The following is a 19600-nucleotide window of genomic DNA, read 5'->3' as shown; positions in this document are numbered from 1 at the left end:
ATTTTCTGTTTCCTCTAAATCCACATATAGGCCAAATGTTATTACAGGGATTAGCTAGCTTGTTCTCAGAGAGGTTAGTGTTTTGTTCATTGCACAAAGGAATTTCCTGGCGGTGCTAAGCATGCAGCTAATTTACTACATTTCTCCCACTTCACTATACAAACAATTTTGTATCCTACGTGCAGGATTATGGCCATCTCCCACAGTGACAGGAACAGTTACAGATTGGATTTGGGATTTCCTTATGAATTCCTTTGAAATTTGTCTTTAGCACTTGGCAAGACTCTGCCAGATCACTACACCAGGACATACGTTCTCTCATTTCTGCTGCCAAACATTACTCATGAATTCATACTTTCTTTTGCAAATAATGTGGCAAATGTAACATGCAGGCAGCCTACTGCTTGGGTAGCTGGCCTTGTGTTGGGCCTGGCAAGTATGCCACTAGCCTGGTGGCTAAATATGCTCCCTCTTTGGTCATCCTATATTTGCTTAAGCAGTAGTAGTTCTTTGCAACAGTCCAGCTGACTGGTGTACAGTGTCAAAGGCTAGTCTAGACTGTCAGATATATCAGCAAAAGAACTGCAGTTATTTCAGTGATTTCTGTAAGTAAGTCCTACCACTCCTATTTTATTAGGATACATCCTTCAGCTACATAATTAAATGGTGTTTGTTCGTTATCCCCAAAGGTCTCATGCAGTGAGCATTAGAGATGATGCTTACCGGCACAGACTGCTGGTAGACAGTAGTTTAGTTTTTCCTCTCTGTCATCCAGACTGTGGCCCTGATTTTTGTACTGACAATTGGATTATTACTTTCCATATGGTAATCTTCAGATGTGTTCTTATTGTAGTACCATTTGGACATCTTTTGAATCTTGAGTTCATTCTTATGCTTCTCCTCCACACCAAGAAGGATGCATTTTTGTCACCCTTTTATGATGAGCTACTGTTGTATGGAGAGATAAAAGCCCTCCCCCCCCCCCCAAACCCCACAACCCATAAAACAACCTTTGGCAGAGGGACACTTACAACATTGCAAGAGAATCTGATCTGCAAGGCTGAATTCTATATAACGGTTTGCTCTCCGGGTTTATCCATGTTTTTGTTATTGCTGAGGGGTGAGAGCAGTCAGCAGGGCAGCAGGAGACCAGACTTCAAGTCCAGTCCTGCCCTAGTATCGCGGAGGAGTGGGAAGGGATGCACTTCACTCATAAGAGAGAAGCAGTGATATGTTTTGTTGAGATAAGATAGTGATTTAACAAAGTTCAATTTTAAATAAGACAGTGATTTAACAAGGGTCGATGGTGAGGTTCACTTGGTTACTTACTCAGTGGAGGACAGGCTCAGACAAAAGTGTCAAGGAGACTCTCCCGCTGAGTTACGAAGTTTAGAATGGACCCCCTTGCTTTCTAAACTCCTTCTCAGAGGAGTCTAGGTTCGGCTGGATCCAGTCTTAGTCCCAGACTTGGTCAGCCGTTTATGTCTAAGGATTATGAACACAATGAATCAAAGAGGTAACTTAGCAAAGCTTGCAAAGTTTCAGCACGCTATTAGTGGCTTACTGAGGATCTACTGTGGGTAAGGAATCTCTTGACCTCAAGGAGTAACCTTGAGAGGCATCTCTGCTCAAGGGGAGGTTCTGCTGTGCAGCCAGCTGCTGGGCAGCAGAGCTCAATGGGCTCTGGGCTGCAGCATTATTTATGGGGTAAGATGATTGACTCCTAGTCATATATGCATACCACCTGTACCTTGGCTGGTGCACGTTCAACTAGCCCTTGGCTATTGTGCCAGATTCCACTCTGATGCAGCCATCCCGACCACTATTGATGGCTTACAGCCTTACTGAGGACTATGGTCTGAGCAGGGCTACGTGCAAAGGGTCAGGTTGGGGCGGGGGAAGGGAGCCACCCTCACACCTAGGGATTTTATCTCCATCTCTCACTTCCAAGAAAAGTGCCAAACAACAGGACATGCCTGGATGGGCACATTCTGTATCTCTCTTATCTTGTCAGTCTGTGCTGCAAAGAACGAAGGGTTGGAGAGAGTATGCAAGAGTCTGCAGGCTGGTGTTGTTTGTACTGTAGTAAAGTCACTGTCCTAAGGACGGTAGGATTTCCTGTTTTCTGGTCTCTGCTACATGAAATTTGTTTTGCATGACTCATTAATTAAAAATGCATAAATAGCACTAAGAACAGGGACTGGACTCCATTATACCATCCCCACTCCCTCCAACTATACACACAAGTTATTCATGTTACCCCTAGAAATGTCAAAGCTATTAAGAAAGGTTCTCTGTGTTTCAATGCACCCAATTCAAAGGGTTTTTCGACTCTGCAAAAATGTCAGCAGGGAAAATGTGGGCCCAAAAGGGTTCCTTGGCGTAAGTAAACAACTTATAGCAATAGATTTTTTTTTTTTTAATAAAAACCAAAGAGGCTATTTTTAAACGGGGAAATAGAACCTAAGTAGTCCTGGGTTAACTTGATTATTTGGATTGTGCAATCCAAGTACTAAGGTTTGTTCAGTAATAGGAATGTTGATAATCCACCGGCAAGGGCAGGTTGTACATCTGCCTATGAATAATATATGCACTATTAATATCTCCAGTAGTTACAGTATAATAGTAATATCTTAATAATTATAAATAATAATGATAATAAATAATCAAATAAGAGCTGATGAGAGTTTGACATATAAGTAAATACACAGTTTGTGCAGCCATTAAGAACTCACCTGCTCAATATCAATAGCAAATCGAAATAAGCAATTTTTGGAAACAAATATGTAGAGTACATAAAGATACATTTAAATGGTAGCTTAAAAGCATCAAGCTTTTTACAGAGTGACTCTTACTGTCCTCAGGCATATCATTTTTGCCAGAGTGCTGTAGTGATGTAAACAGGGTTGTAAGCACAGAAATGGATACTGAAGAGCTATGAAGGTTTGTTGGCTGGGTTTCTTGCATCTAACAATAAAAGAAGGTTAACCTATGTCTCAGCTTCTGCTAGAATAAACCATCAAGTGCTGAGAGCATCCTTTGGAACTGATAGGATTGCTTGTCCTGCCACATTCTGCCAGAAGAAGCTACTTGTTTTTAGTATGTCATACATGAAACAAACCCCAACAATTGCAAAATCTCACAGTAAAATCCAAGACTGAGCAAGAGAGATGGAAGGAGCCTACATGCCAGAGTTTCTATGTCAAAGGGAGGAACATCTGCATACAACTCTTCTACCTCATGACAAGAGATTCCTGACCGCTTGGCAATGGATAGTAGTGGTGAGACCCCCATTAGTGCACGCTGACAGCAGAGTATCCAACAGAAAACACAGAAAGCGTGAACATATTCATTGAAAAAGGCACCTGGTAGAGGTAGGAGGAGACCTGGGTCCTATATGAAAGCCCATGCTGCCTGCTGGCCATATGCCTTCATGTAAGGTGAAGTGACAGCACTAGTACAGGATCTCTTCTCTCATGGAGATGAGGGATCTGGTCCCTGCATTTGACACGCCACCTGCTTTTTGCATTAGACTCACTAGATAAAAATGTAGTATTTCTAAACAGATAGCATCAGGGGCAGATAGTCCTTTGCTTCAGCCAGGAGTGGGGGACCTACACACTAAGATCACCTGAAACTGAAAAAAAGTTCAAAGCTGCAGCTTCTCAGGAAAGCTGCAGCTTCTCAGGAATCCTGGTCACCAGAGGATCACTCAGGACAATGGCCTTTTAATACCTCTCCTGTTAAAATTGATCCACTGTAAAAGAGAATCCAAGGTTTTGAGGAGCAGCAAGGTGCGGGGAGGGAGTAGGAATCTGGCTCTAGACCTATTTTTGCCATTTGCATTGAAGTGTTGGTAAGTAAAAAGCACAAAAAACATTGAACCTATGACTCCCTCATCCCCCTTCAGCACATCTAGATTATATCTTCCCTCACCGACTCTCTCAAGCTCCTGAACTTTTCATTCCTTCTTTGAACAGTGGCCCAGCTTTAACAGAAAGATAAGCCTCCTGTGGAGCCAGAAACAGGAGCCAGGCCTTCTCTTCCAGGCCAGTGTAGAATTACAGACAAGGGAGGAAAAATGGAACAAACAAGCGGGATGCAGACAAATTGATTTGAATCGATTCTCACGTTTTAAATCCTGAAGCACGTTCCCTTTCCTGCACTTAGGTGGTATCAGATTCTGGACATTTTTCCACCTTAAGTCACTTGCTGGCATCTCACATGCAGTTGGAGGATGTGTGTTGCTTTAGGGCTGGAAGCTTTTTACCTGAGTTACTGCATGCTTTGGCTGTTACTGAACCTGGAGCACAGGTTGGTGCCTGCAAAGGCATCCATCCTTTTTTTCCGCTGTGTAACCTGCAAAACCAGATATTCTGCTCTACTGTTATGCAGGCTTATGGTACTGCTGTACATCTACAAAGGACTGTAGCCTCAGGCCTTGCAGGAGGGAGGTCTGTTTTGGTGAAGTCAAGGCTTCTGGGGTATTGACTGTTTCTAGTTCACTTTTAGCAAGTATGCGCTCTTTGGCTGCTCTTCCCTCGCTCCCTTGTTTATCTGGTTCTGCCTCTCATACTTTTCCTCTGTTCTGCTCCTATTCTGGTTCCTTTTAACTACTCCTTCCACTTCTCCCTCCGCCCCCATCCCCTTTCATCTAATCTCACTGTTTGTATATGTACAAACTCATACAATCTAGCTGAGATTTTTGGTTTGCCTGCTGGGGGAGCGTTGTTCTCTCTGCCCCATGGACATTTTCAGTTGTCTGCTGGTCAAAGTCTGAATCCTGTAGATCAACAGTATTACTGCAATGCAATGGGACAGGAACTATCCCCAGCAATCCATAAATTAGAGGAAATACAGGTTAGATGGTAGCCTGTTATCAAGGGCCATGGAGGCTCTAATGATAGAGGTACAGCACATCTGTGACTACATATACCTCCAATAATGTATCTGATCAGGATGTGTGACACTCCTCTTCAGAGGAAAAACTGAGCACACTCAGCGGTGAGACAGCTCAGTGCACACTGGGTTTCTAGACTTGGTACTAGACATAGGCGCTTTCACAACTGTGCTCTAGCCTTGGCTATCCAAGCCTGGCTTCATCCAACCATGATAGGATTTTGTCCTAAATGATTTCATCTGTTTCTGCAGGTATGGCCTACAGTTTTATTTGGAAGCAAACAGTTTATTTATTTGCTTTTAATTATTTATGGTAATGAAATGGGCGGGGGGGAGGGAAGCACCCATATCTCAAAATTTTCCACAAAAATGAATACACTTGTAGTTCAGATCTCTGCTCATGAAAGAAAACACAGTTCTCCACTATTACTTATAATGTTTATTTGCTTTTAACTTCTAAATACAGTTGAATTTCTCAACACAAATACAGTAACGGAGGAAATCAAGGGGAGCTCTTTGTGTAATTTTCCCAAGAAATACATATTTTAAAATACGCTTTTGCAAAACAACTACATTTTAGTACACCTGCACAGTGAGAAATTCCAGTCACAAACAGCAATGCGGTTTGCAACTAATGTTCTCCCCGCTCTCCTTGTTTAACACACAAATGGCATTAAATGAACCCATAACACCTGCAGGGATAACACAGAGTCATTTTTATGGAGGTCTTTGAGCATGCAGTAACTAGTAAGATGGGGAATTAATGAACTTATACCTCCATACTTTTATTGTATAAAACAAACTTGATGGAATAGTGGGGTATTGCTAGTAACACCTGTTAGTCTTGCTACTGATCGATCCGAACCCTGCAGCTTAGGTTTTAAATCACTGTTCTTAACTCCTACTTAATTACATTTATCAGAAAGTCAGGTTTTTTCACCCATAGGCAGGTAAAAATACCTTTTTTAGAAGCAGCAGTAATGTCTGGGTTTGTATTTTATAAATAGCTCTGATGCTACACTTTATCAGTATTCTTGCAAGTTTAGCGTTGTTGTCTGTTTCATTGCCTGTACAATAACTGTTATTCCAGTTTAAGAGTCAGAAAACAATCAATTTGGAGACAGATGAGTGAAACTAAAGTCAGCTTTCCTGAATCTGAATGTTACAGCTGGGCCCTGCTCACTAGAAAGATCAGGAAGAGGGAAATAATTCCACAAACCAACAAAGAAAAGTGTGAAGTTACTGTTCTAACTACAGTGACCAGAAAATGCCGGTATCTACAACTCCTGGTACTTGCACAGACACACACAGAGTCAGGTACAGAAACATGCTCACGGTCAGGCACAGACGATCAGACACACACACGCACACACACACACACACACACACACACACACACACACACAGCTTGGGAGTGCCATGGCGGGCAGCCTTCGCTGCCCTGCAGGGAGCACATGGCTTTGCCTATCATCTAGCGACCAGCAGTGCAGCGGCTCCATGGCAATCTCACCAGGGCACATCTTCTCCTATGGCCAGGGGCACTGCAGTGCTGTGGAGCTAAAAAGGTCATCTACAGCTAGGACAGTTCAAGATTTATAAATATATTTGGAAATGTAACTTCTTAATAAAATTTGGATAAGAAAGTGTTAGATATTTTTGCTAGCTAATGCTTTTTCTTCACAAATGAGTTTTCCTTTTCTTCCTTTAGTCCTGCATATGAAAATGAAATGTTTCTGGCTCTGGGTGTGCTGTCCATTGCTGTAATGCGCTTTATAACATTTTGTACCCTATGCTGAAGGAAAATATTGCTTTATCATCTAATTTGCTTGAGCTGCATAGTCATCAGTGCTACAGTAAGAAACTGGTGGATTAGAAATTAGGAAATCACTTCAGCAGTGATCTGACGGGTCTTTCTGAACACAGAGTGGGTGCATGTGTGGCCACAGAACTTACAGTCTATCGCATTCAATATCAGGGTTATTAGATGGAGTATCAAGGATACCATAATACACTTCCTTGTTTACTGGAGGTGGGGTGTTGGTTGGACTTCCAACCCCAGAATCAGGGCTTGATGCAGGATGTATTTCTTCTGCATACTTCTCTTCTTTCTGAGTAGGTTCTTGTTTTGGCTTGAGGTTTTTGAAACGTTTGAGCTTCACAGGGTCCTTGACTTCCTTGGCACAATGGAACAAGATGAAAATGTCCCTCCGAAATTTGGAGCTCATTCCAAAGTAGATAATGGGATTATAGAAGCTGGCAGATTTAGCAAATAAACTGGCAAGGATGCTGGTAAGATTGGGCACAGAGTGACCACAGGCAGACCATATGGAGATGACAGCATATGGTGACCATGCAATAATGAAGGCTGTGCAAATGACAACAGAAACCTAAAAGACAGAAGAAAAATAGCTTTAAATATCTTCTGGAAGCCTTATAGAGAAGACTTTACCAGAGAAGTGATATACAGTGAATAGCAGCTTGAACCTTGGCTGGAACAGAAGCATTTAGGTTGTCCTGAAAGTCTGGCTCACAGCAGAGTTACAGACAGGCAATGGTTTGCTTGGATCAAGTCAGGAAGATCAAGAAGCTAATCTTAGGTTAGCACGGTGTTCTGCCTGAGCAATGCCTTATCTAATGGAAAATCACTACATTCCTTTGTATGTTTATGTGAATTCAGAAGCTTTAGGGCAGATTTAAGCCAATGGTAAGTAATTGAAAGTTCCACTGTAACCTATACGTATGCTCCGAAGTAATATAGCTCTGAAAGAAAAGAAAATATGCCAAACCAAGATTTTCTTTTTGTGCTGTACAGTGCACTCCAATAATATTTAGATTATTTTTCACATGTGATGTAGCACTGAATATTAGCCTACCAAAGGGGGAAAAGTTTTTTAAAATCTTTATGTTATTCTGAGCTCAAACTCTGTCACTACAGATTGCAGAGATATGAAACATGACTGATCTGTTTGGCTGTCTTCCGTCCTAGTTGAGACTAATTTTAAGATAAAATCCACCTATGTGAAACCCAAACTCACCCTTGTCACATCTCGCTCCATTCTCCTCTGTCTGTCTGTTGGATCACCCAGGCCTGTTAGCACATGGCTTAATTTGACAGTATTGATAATTGACACATATGAGAAAACCATAACAATTACAGGTAGGAAAAAACAGCAGATAAAAATGGAGACAATGTAGGACTTGTAGATTGTAGAGAAGTTGGCTTTTGCCCAGTCTATCTCACATGTTCCGTACATGCGATCTGGAAAGCAAAAGTAATTTGGTTAGCAATTTTAGAACATTCATCTGCTTTTGTGTGTTCATTTTTATCAGTTTAAATAGTGTGGTTTTCCTCTTTTAGAAAGTAAAGAATAGAGGGATCTTGCTGATTTTTACGAGCTGTGACATAATATTCTACATAAAGAAGTTTTCAAGACACCTAGACAACAAGTATTAATGAGGATTATCATCCTGTTCAGTTTAGATTTCTAGTGTGAGTCACTAATGAACAAACTGTTGTTTTAGAATAGGGAATTGTGATACTTTATAATAAGAATGAATATTCATTTGGTAGGTTTGATATTATTGAGGATTATCTTCTCTTATTTGACATCATCTTCTACATAGTAACTTCCTAAGATGAGCACTATAAAAAAGCAGTTATAAAGAGGCAATATGTCAAAGAACGTAAAAAGTCATCACCTATGTAGCAAAGTAGGAAACAAAAATATTAAGGTTTCTTTTAAAATAGAAGCCAAAAGGCAATGAAAATTTTACTGACTGTAGTAAAAGGGACATGAAAGCAAGTTAGTTCAGCTAACAATAAAGATTACAGGAAGATAAAACATAAATACTTAGATATGAGGCATTCTCTTAAATAGAAAGTGTACAATTCGACAATTACAAAGGAGCTGCAAGATCTTAAAAAAAAAAAAAAAAGTGGATTGCAAGATCCGCAGCTAGTGAGATTTACAAAAGGACCCTAACTGATCAGGCACCTAAGGGAAAGACAGTGGGAGTAACATGCAATCTCTACTTAAATACTTTTATGAATAACATTTGACCTCTTCAGATGTTTTGATGTGCTTGCTAACATGTCCTGATATCAAAATCTTGAGTTTGATAACTATACAGATTTTCTGTAGATTTTAAATTGTTGTTCCAAGTGGAACAGGCTGTTGTTTTCTGATCAGCAGTGGCAGCAACCTGCATTATAAATAAACGAAGCATGAACCAAAATTACCTAATCAAGTATTAACTGGTCCTGGAAATACAGAACAGGTAAAGCCTGTGTGATTTAACGACAGAACTCTCCCTGACATTCAGTGATAAGTCTGAAGAAAAAAAATCCCTTAATTCCCTATGGGTGATCTGACAAGTGGCGTTTGCAAAACTGAATGGGCTCCTAGGGACCCCTGCAGCTACAGCGCAGAACTGACACTTCACATGCAGCGAGGTGTAATGTCCTGTGGTCTGCTGAGACGTGTCCCACTCCACTGACTGCTGCATGACTTGGCATTGTTGGGCTCCCCATTTGCCATGGTTGCCCTCTTTGGTGTCAGGAAATGTCTTTGGAGTCGGATAGCCCGGGAATTGGAAAGTGCTGCGATTCTCAGTAGGAGAAAGTGCTCACAGATTGGTCTCGAGGACCACTGTCGGGTGCTGAACCCAAAGCACAAGCAGGAGCCATGGGCACTTGGATGCCCTGACAGGGCAGAGGTGCCCAAGAAGTCCCTGGCTCTGAGACTGTGTTTAGGGCCAGCAGTGGATGTCAGAAATCTTTTCAGAAATGAAGGGGTAATGAGGATTCATGTACTATGAAAACAGATTGCCAGAAGATACATCGAGAATGATAAATCCAAACACCCCAAGTTTTGTGACATATCCAGAGTACAAAAAACCCAACATAAAATTAGAACAGTTATCCTGGCTAAAACTGAAGATCCATTGAGCCTAATATCAGGATATCAATATCAGGAGCATCAGTCCTGATAATGGATTGATTTGGGAAGGATATAAGAGAGAACCATTATAGAAAGGGATGCTTTTCTTACATGCACCTTTCAAGGGTACAGCTTATGTATTTAAGTCAGAGGACATATTGATGTTGCTGTATCTAATAGACCTTGTTAGGTTTTGTGACTTCGCAAGGACACTTATTTAAATAACGTATACTTCGGCTGCCAAAATATCCTAAATGCCTAGCAACGGCCCCATGAACAAACTCTCCAGGGAGGAATTTTTCCACTATCATGGCGCAGACACTTTTCATCACCATAAGTGCTGGAGTTAGTTACAGGCTTTCTCCTGCTCCTAAATATAACCGTAAGCCCCATCCTCTGCTGAGCCTTAGCCCCCAGCAATGGCCCCCATGAACAAGCTCTTAAGGGAAAATTTTTTTTTGCAGCCCTTGCTGTTTTGCAGCCCCATATCAGCCCCACACCAGCTGCAGCTCTAGGCTTGATCTTTCTCCTAAACCTAGGCTTTGGACTCTGCTGAACCTTAGCCCCCAGACCCCTAGCCATGGCCCCTGTGAACAAGTTCTCAGGGGAGAAAAATATTTGCAGCCCTCACAGTGCTATTGCAGCCTCTCTAGTCCCATGTCCCCTTCAGCTCTAGGCTTTCTTCTTCTCCCAAACCTAACCCTAACACAAACCCTAGGTCTCAGTCTCTGCTGAGCCCTAGCCCCCAGGCCCCCTGCTATGGTCTACATGAACAAACGCTCTTGGAAGAAGACTTTTTGCAGTTTTCACTGTTGTTTTCTAGCTCCTTTTCAACTCCATGCCAGCTGAAGCTCTGGACTGTGTCGTTCTCCTAACCCTAACCTTAACACTAGGCCTTGGTATCTGCTGAGCCTTGGATCCCAGGGCCCCAGCAATGGACCCATGAACAAGCTCTGAGGAGAGAAAACCATCTGCAGTCCTCACTGTTATATTGCAGTTCCTTTTCTGCCCCATGTCAGCTGCACCTCTGGGCTTTTCCCTAACCATAACCTATGGGCTGGGTCTTGGCCTTTGCTGAGCCTCAGCTTCCACATCCCTATCCGTAGTCCCCACGAACACCCTCTCCAGGGAGAAATACTTATGATGCAGATGCTATTATTTGCAGACCATTTTCAGCCCCATGCTATCTGCAGCTCTGGGCTATCTTCTTTTCTAACTCTGACCTTAGGCCTCTGCCGAGCCTTAGCCCTCAGACCCCCCCAGTCTTTATCTGCATGAACAAGCTCTCCTTGGAGAGAGATCTTTTTGCAGCCCACACAATTGCTTTACAGCCCTGTTAGCCCTATGCCAGCTGCTGCTCTAAGGTTTCTGCTTTTCCTAACCCTAATCCTAGGTCTTGGAGTGTGCTGATTATTAGCTCCCCCCTCCCCCTCCCCCATTTTCATTTTCCCCATAACACACTCTCATGGGTAGAAACTTTTATTTTCTGCTGTTTCGCAGCCTCTTTTTAATCCCACGCCACCTGGAAATCTAGGCTTTACGATTTCTGTTTGTTTCATGAGAGTACTTCATGTTTTCTCTGCCTATTTGTCCCACTCTGAACACTATGCTTATATTTTCACAGACTGATACATGACCTGCATCAGCACATGCGTGCAGACACGGCTCCACATTCTCTTTTCTACTTGTTTGTTAATAGCTATTTTAGATGCACCAAAGGTAAGGTTGTTTTTTCCTGTATGACTTTGCATGTCTCGGCTCTGAATTCTGTGTGACTTGCTGCTGCCCAGCAGCTCAGCATTCTGCAGTCCTCCTGCAGGTCCTTGCAGTCCATCTCTGCTCTTACCACGAAATGAAACTTTCATCTCGTCTGATATTTCATGAATACGTTGAACATCACAGGTCAAGTAACTGTTGCCTATAGGATACAGGCAAATAATTGTTGGATAATTTCCGTTGTATGATTTCAGTTATTAGAATTCCTGTATAATTACCATTTGTTCCTAGAGATTTGTTAATGTTTGCTTTATTGATCTGTTCTACAAACTTAATTTGAGACAATTTCTCCAGCTTTTTCCCTATGAAGAAACTTTCTGGTGTGGGAATCTCCCTTAGCTATTGAATTACCTCAGTGTTCACAATCCACCTTTTTTTTCCTCTCTTTTTTCTGCTATGGCCTTATTTTGCACCCTAATCATTTCTTGTGTTGACAGACTTTCTGGCGTCTTTTTCTTCTTCCGCTATATTAAGTGTTCATGCTTTCAACAAACTGTTCCACAAAATTTTTGTTGGCATATCTTATTATAGTTTTATGCTTAACTTGCCAGAACTTGTGTTCTTTTCTCTTTTCCTAATTTTGACAGTTTTTGAAGGATTTCTTTGAATAGTTTCCTTTACCTCACGGCTTAACCATGCCAAATATTCCTGGCTCCTTTTTTTCATAGGTAATATACTTTCGGTCCAAGTCTCTGTTATGATATCTTCAAAAGATCTCCTGATAGCTGATAATAAAGCAGACAATGCTCTGTACGTAAGTCATGCATGATGAATGATTTTCCCAGTTCCACTGATAATCAGTCTGGCTTCCAGCAAGAAAGAAACGTAAATATCTTTGTTCAGTTAAGTAGAGAGTTGCCAAATAAGTACAACTGAAAGATATCTGTTACCTGTATAACTGCCCCAGCCAAGTAATGGAGCTGCTGACCAGAAGAAAGCTGCTATCCAAATGAGAATCAGAGCCACCGTCATACTGCTGTTGCTGATACAATGACCTGGAATGGCACGGTTTATTGAGAAAATAATACTTAATAAGTCAGCCATATCTCTGCAGATGAAATCTAAACTCATTCTTTACAGTTATACGAAAAAATGCTAAGGTGAAAAACACATAAAGCTTAAATTTGAAAGCATCTGTCAGACTTGTAAGTGTTCTAGACGATTACTGAACAGTGGAATTGAATGGCTAGTTAGAACAAGACAAAAATATGTTTGTTGAACACTGTAGAATTAGCAAGTTCTATGTTGGATTCATGTTTTGCAATTTTGTAAAAAGCAGGAAATAATTATAGGTTAAGTTTTACACTAAAACAAACAAGATAAGCCTAAATTCACAGCATTTTCTTGATCACTTCAAAGTTTTCACTGTTAAAAAGGACAAAAAAATTAGATGCTCAAACTACATTATTTCTTCAGTACAAGTGATTTAATCTGTCTTCCTGTTGCCATATATTGGGATTATTTTTTATCTAAACTGGAAATCTTCATACAGCCACCAAACTCTGTTCCTCAACACTTCTGTGAAGTTATACTGAACACTTACTTAGATTTGCTTAAGAGGTAGATTTAAATTATGCACATCCTCAGATTAACATATGATACAGCTTGCAAAAGAAAAAGTCATGTTTTACATGTGGCTTCATAAGATGCAAAGAATATGAGATATAGAATACATTACAGCCAAATTCTAACACCTCCAATAGCAGGTTATGTAGATAATGAGCTTCAACAAATACATCATTACGACAAACTGCAGAAGAACTTCCTGTGGAAAAACACGTTCCTGCAAAAGTTATTTTCACAGCTAATGAGAAAGAAAAATGCATATGATGCATCCAATGTATTTATGCATGTTTTATATTTAGATTTTGATAGTTTCCTACTTGAAAGATGGTGCAAGCTAATCATAACAAAGACAAGAAAACTGATAATATATGATCTACGGATGGGTGTAGGAATCACTGCTGCCTGGAAGACTAGGGAGAATTCATAGAAAATGTAAGTGTAAAGGAAAGAGATAAAGTAAGACTCTCAGTGGAAAAAGTTTTCAGCAAAACAGAAGGTCCAAGATGAATGGTAAGGAAAGGTTACCACTGATTTAATGAAAGGGAGTGTCTGGGATGAGTGTGGTGATATAAAGATGTACAAAGGCAAAAAAGGTAGGTGGCATGTTTATATTGGCTTGCTTATGAGAGCTACACAGTTAGCAGAGCAAGGAGCAGGAAACATGCAGAAGTTTTCAGACTAAACTTGAACAGTGAGACCCTGATAGGCCTTTCGAGAGGCATTTATACAAAAAGTTAAAAAAAAACCCCAAATTCAAAAAACTAGAGCGGGAACATTTAGTAGAAGGTTTTTAACACTGGAGATGGTAAGGAACAGCGACTGTCTGAGATGCTCAGGTTGCTGATCAACAGGGCATTACAGAAGGAAGAAGTGTGGAGGAGAGGCTGTGATGAGGACGTCTCACGGACCTGGGAGGCAGGCAGGACACAGCGGCCATCTGGACAGAGTAAGGTTGTGGGGGTAATTCTCGCCTCTCTCTCCACGAATCTGTCTGCAGAGGAGAGACTGGAGAGGCTTGCTGGGATGTCAGACTGCACCACGCCTCAAAGCTTGGGGGGCAGCTACGGAGGCTGAATGCCCCCAGTGCCATCTGAAGCACTCCACAAAGCCTGCTCTGAGCAAACCCCAGCAAAACACCACTAAGAGTGAAAGTATTTGCATGGAAAGCAGCCTTCCAAACCAGGTTTGTTATGAATGACTGGAAACTGTCCTCAATGTCATTTCATAGGTTAGACACGCTGCTTTCAGTGTGGTCCCACCAAAGATGTATGCATCACTTAGGAGTCATTTAAGTTGTATTTTGAGGAATACAGAGGAGCAGTAGGACCTGTGATATCTTTGGCACAGGGGCAAACTTTAGCCAGTGTGACCAAAGTGTGCTATTAATAATTTAGCTCTTATTTGGGTTAACTCCCAAGAGGTCTGTGCAAACATGTTTCAAACAGACATGAATGGGTTAGGTTATGGTTTCCAATGCATCTAATTTATATTTGATAAATCCACTGATTGAATGGAGTACAGATTTACACTGTGGTAAATGAAGGCAGAATTGGACCTGCTTTTATTGCTTACCTCTCTCAGGATGGCAGCCTTTTATGTAGCGAGTAACACTGATTACTGTAAGGGTATTAATGCTAGCCAGGCCAAAGAGAAGCGTCAGGAATCCATCAACCTAAAAAAAAAAAAGAGTAGTAGTGCAGGAGGTTCTCTTACTGCAGGGTGCCAAAGGGGAACTGTTTGCTCCTGTCATTTTCATATTCATGCTCTTAAAAATTGTTCCAGAAACCAAACTAGCAGGGAAATAGAAAATGTCAGGATCAGTTATCTTCTATAGGATCAGTGAGCAAGGAAATGTTCAAAAATTAGACAAGCGCTCTGTCACGTACATAAAATAAGCAAACACACCCTCAATTCTACGTTTTCCAAAAAATGGTTTGCCAAATGAAGGAGAAAAAGGATGAAATGAAAACAAGTAAAACCTTGAAAAGGCAAAAAGGGACTGGATGCAGTCAGCCGTTTTAGGTAGAGCAAATATGCAAAGTGAACCCATAACTTTTAGCCCAAAGTAGAAAGAAGGCAGGAGGTAATAGGCTTGGCCGGTGGGAGAAGTAAAAAAAAAAAAAAAAAAAAAAGCCCCCCTCTCCCCCCAAACATAGTTAAACTAAAAGTTAAACCATCCAAAGCTAAACCAGCCAAACAGACTGACTCCGAAGTGATGCTGGTGTTATTGATTGCATGCTGTTTGTTAAGCCCTCATTCTCATCTCTGACTCATACAGGCAGAGCCTTATGGCTGTGTGGACTCCTTTTGACGTCAGCATCTCAGCAATCTACGCACCGAACAGTTACAATTCTGCTAGCTTCGTTTCTGGGTATAGGAATGAATTTGCTGCTGAATGCAATGAAGATGGATGTAGCCATCTGCTAGGGAACACTACATGGCTGGGAAGCGATCCAGGCAAAACTTTGAAGGCAGTCTTATTTTTGAAAGCTTGGAGTCATACATCAAACCAGCAAGAGCTGGGGATCACTTGGAGGTACCAGTTTTACATTGAGTGAGGTAGAAACATGGAGCAAGTGTCACTGGATTGTGACTTGGCATTCAAGTAGTAAAATTATCAGAGGGAAGCCACGTCATTATTCTAAGGGAACAAACTGAGTCTTTGTGTGAATGGGCACAGCTCTCATGGAATTCAGTTTATTCCAGAGCTGAATCTGGGGCTTTAATCCAGGCTTAAAGCTGAGTCCATGGTGGACTGTATAAATTAAATTGGGTGAAGGGTTAGGAAAGGGGGACTTTATCATTTCTTCCATTGGTGTTTTTTCTTGCCATGCTTACATTGCCTCTATATACTTTTTAATGCTGACTTTTACAGACCTACGACATTTTAAATGCATGCAAGATGTGCTACTACAACAATCTAAATCCAATCTAAATCTATAACTATGCTCCATTTATGATCAATTGATACTTGGTGTATAGCTGTTACTATGCTTTTATCAGAAAAGAGGATTCCTTGGATATCTCAGCTGCTTACTACAAGCTGCACTTGATTGAATTTGGCCAATTGTCAGCTTTTGGGATTAGTGAAATACCTGGAAACACAAATGCACTCTGCATTTCATTAGCCTTATGAATGCAAACAGCTGCCACTTCCCTGTGTGCTCTAACTGTACTTTACAAATTCAGGAAACAGCATGGTCAAGAATTACCGAGTAACCGCATAGCATAAGATTAAACAATTGCATTAGTTGCTAGGTGAGAAAGGAAATAGTGTTTCAACAGTGATGTAAAGAAACACGCTGAAATTAAGCCTGAAGAGGTGTGAGATTTAATACTAAAGTACTAGGACAAGCTTCTTAGTGTATATCGATTAGCCTCTCTATGCTGAAACTTGCTGTTTTTTTTTTAACTGAAATGCTTACTGTATGTTTGGTCACCTGCAGCTGTGAGCGTTATTGTTCCATTTCCACTTTCCTGCTGTTAGAACAAAGGGAGACAATTATATTAAATTATCGATTCAAATAGTCCTTGAGCACATTTACAAAGGGAGGAAACTAGGGCTAAAAATACGCTCTTGCCCTTTATTATTTAAGATGAAACCATGTCACCATAACAAAGAACAAACCAAAATGTTTCCTTAGATTGGTGGTCTGCTAAAAAATGTAGTTTTACCTAAATCAACATATTTCATAGGACTGAACCATTGTCAGTGCCGCATGCCAGTTTCATAATATTTCACAACAGAACATTTCAGCCTGAGCATGTCAAAACACTATCGCTTCTGCTTGTGTGGGGGCTATTTGTCCGGGATTTAACCAGAGCCATACAATTAAAATGAGGCTAAACTGGCAAGAGTCTCCCAGATGGCAGTTGTGCTAAGTCCCCTCATGCTAACCACAGACCGTGTGATTTAGGAACAGGTGACAGAGTGAAACACCGAGGAGGAGGAGAAAACAGTCGGGATGATAAAAGCGTGGCGATGAAATGAAAAAAGGAGACATAGGGGTCAAGCTGCAGAGCAGTCCCCTGTGGGAAGCTGTGTAATTTGGAATATCAAAGCATCCAACAGGGGGAAGCGCTGCATGGAGAGCTGGACCCTCAAACAGGTATTTTCCCCGCCAAATTTTCTGCAAATCTACCAACGAAGAGTTAGCTCTTGAGCTAACGCTTACACGTATGCCACTTCCCAGAAAGTCAGTCGGTTTCTCAAATACTTTTGTACCGGTGTTACTTCAGCAGAAAAAGAAGGCTCTCACTCTGGCTGTAGCCAGCTTACTCTAAGCATATACAAATAGGTATGGAAGAAAGATCTCTTGCTATTGTCTCTGTTCCTAAAAAGACAACACTGATTGTAGCTAGCAACTAAGGCAGCTCCTTAGTATCCAAAGCAATTAGCAACAGAAAAATTAGTTTAGCACAGTGCCAGTTTCTGTAGCCAGAGATGCTAATATATGTTAATAACAACAAACTAAGATATTCTCAGTTTTTGCAAGTTTAAAAATATATGGAATGTCAGCCAAGGAAATACTGGAATTCTAGACAACATTTCATCACTTTGAAAGAGTGATGCTTTTTCTCTTCCCCAGTTCTGTTTTTCATTTATTTTACCACCAGCCAGCTCCTTCCTTCCACAGTTGTAACCTATCTGAGGATCCTACTCTCACTGCAGCTCTTCCCCCTGTTGCATGTCCCTCCATCTTTATGTAACGCAATGTTGTCCTTCCTATTATTAAATATGATCAAATAACAGCAGTGCTTATAGGTAATAATGAATTCTGATAAAAATAGGAAGTTGATCTTTCAGTAATTTTGATCCACTAGCCTTTCCTTATTGAGAAATAGTAGTAAATCAGCAATTTCTGAAAGCTTTTTTCTCAGTGCTATATCAACATTGCTCCCTTGGCTGTACAGATATTCACAGAACTCGCTCATTATCTTTATTGCTGTTTGAAGCTAAGACACAAATTGAAGAAAAGACTGGGTTTATTCTTTGTACTTCTTGTGCCTTGTTTTAAGTCTCAGTAATGCTCTTGAGATTTTATTTACAACCTTTGTACTTCTTGTGCCTTGTTTCAAGTCTCAGTAATGCTCTTGATATTTTATTTACAACCTACTGCATGCAGATTAGTTTTTTAAGGTTCGCTTCAACACACTGAAAGTCAGGAATCCCCCTTGCACCAATAAACTTTTTTAGCTATGGGCTTGGGTGTGCCCTGGTTTTATTACTTTTCTATGTATCCCATCTGACTTCATAAGGATTGTCTTCATCTAAAGCAGATGGAGCCTATCGTTCCTATCCTTGGATTAACTGAAATTTAATGGCACAAAAGCAGATTACAGTAGTAGCTATTGCTTTTCAATTTAGACTGAAACACTAACCTCACCAGCCAGAAAGGCTGCATCATTCCCTTCTCTGGCTATACAAGACAAAACAGACACTGGTGACAATCTGCTGCAATTTCCTGAAGTACATTTACTTCCCTTCAGAACCACAGTGTCTTATCTTTCTCCTCTATTAACTATAAGATAATGAGTAAGTAATGGAAAAGATAAACTTTAACCAGGATTATTTTTCCATTGCATGCGTTGAAACATCACAATAAGCTCACTCAAAATAGTTTTATGAATACAAATCAAATTATTCCAAGAACATAATATAAAGAGATAATGGTAATAAACCTCCTTCAAACCCAAAATACAAAAAAATACCTAATCAATCTTTACAGAATCCACTTGGGAAAAAAATAGGTAGGAACTTTAGACAATGACATGTTTTAAAGTTTAACAAGTTCTAGAAGTCTGCAGTAAGTAAATGAGAAAATATTCAAATCAAATCTAATGACAAGACTGTTCTCCCATTTCTCTGGCACATCAGTAGAGTGTCAGCGAGACGATTTTACTGTATCTAAACTCTTCTGTCACATGGAAGAACTGTCAAGGGACATGATCAAAATAAATCTTCACAGCAGACTACTCAAAACTTGCAATGTATAGTATTCCTATAGCATTCAAATTACTTTCTTAAAATTTACTATAATATAGAAAGTAAAAGAGTTATAATCCATTACAGTTTCCACAGTGCCTTTGATTCATGCCAGATAGCTGTGCGGAGCGGTTGCATTCTACCCTTTTAAAATATCTGATCAGTCTTTAAGGGTAACCGTTTAGAGATCATTATATTAATCCAATCCATTATGGGTCTCTGAACCAAGCAGCACTTAATTTATTGAAAAACAATGAGAAATGATAAGATATGTGATTAGAGAGTTTAAGCCATTAAGTGAGAACATCAGACACTCAGTGTTTTGCCTTCACCAAGTGATTGGACCTTTCTACTGATGGTACACATAGACAAATATTTTAAATACAGGAAAAATATTAATGCAATATTTAGGCTATACAGTTAAGTGTTCAGG

At 40.6% G+C, this 19600-nt stretch overlaps 1 protein-coding gene across 1 annotated transcript in view; it reads right to left on the bottom strand.

The window, feature by feature from the left end:
* Positions 1-5319: 5319 nt before the first annotated feature.
* Positions 5320-19600, bottom strand: part of LOC104151671 (visual pigment-like receptor peropsin) — a 36727-nt gene continuing 22446 nt past the window's right edge. Inside the window, exons 3-6 of the mRNA XM_009686644.2 lie at positions 14754-14853; positions 12506-12610; positions 7935-8158; positions 5320-7286 (exon numbers count right to left, since the gene is read on the bottom strand). Of these exons, the coding sequence (XP_009684939.1) occupies positions 6849-7286; positions 7935-8158; positions 12506-12610; positions 14754-14853 (867 nt within the window). The 3' untranslated portion in view covers positions 5320-6848. The remainder of the gene's footprint in view (positions 7287-7934; positions 8159-12505; positions 12611-14753; positions 14854-19600) is intronic.

Source organism: Struthio camelus, chromosome 3 (genome assembly GCF_040807025.1).
Source record: "Struthio camelus isolate bStrCam1 chromosome 3, bStrCam1.hap1, whole genome shotgun sequence".
Lineage (NCBI taxonomy): Eukaryota > Metazoa > Chordata > Aves > Struthioniformes > Struthionidae > Struthio > Struthio camelus.
The sequence above is the reverse complement of the archived record's forward strand: the minus strand, read 5'-3'. Positions and strand labels throughout refer to the sequence as shown.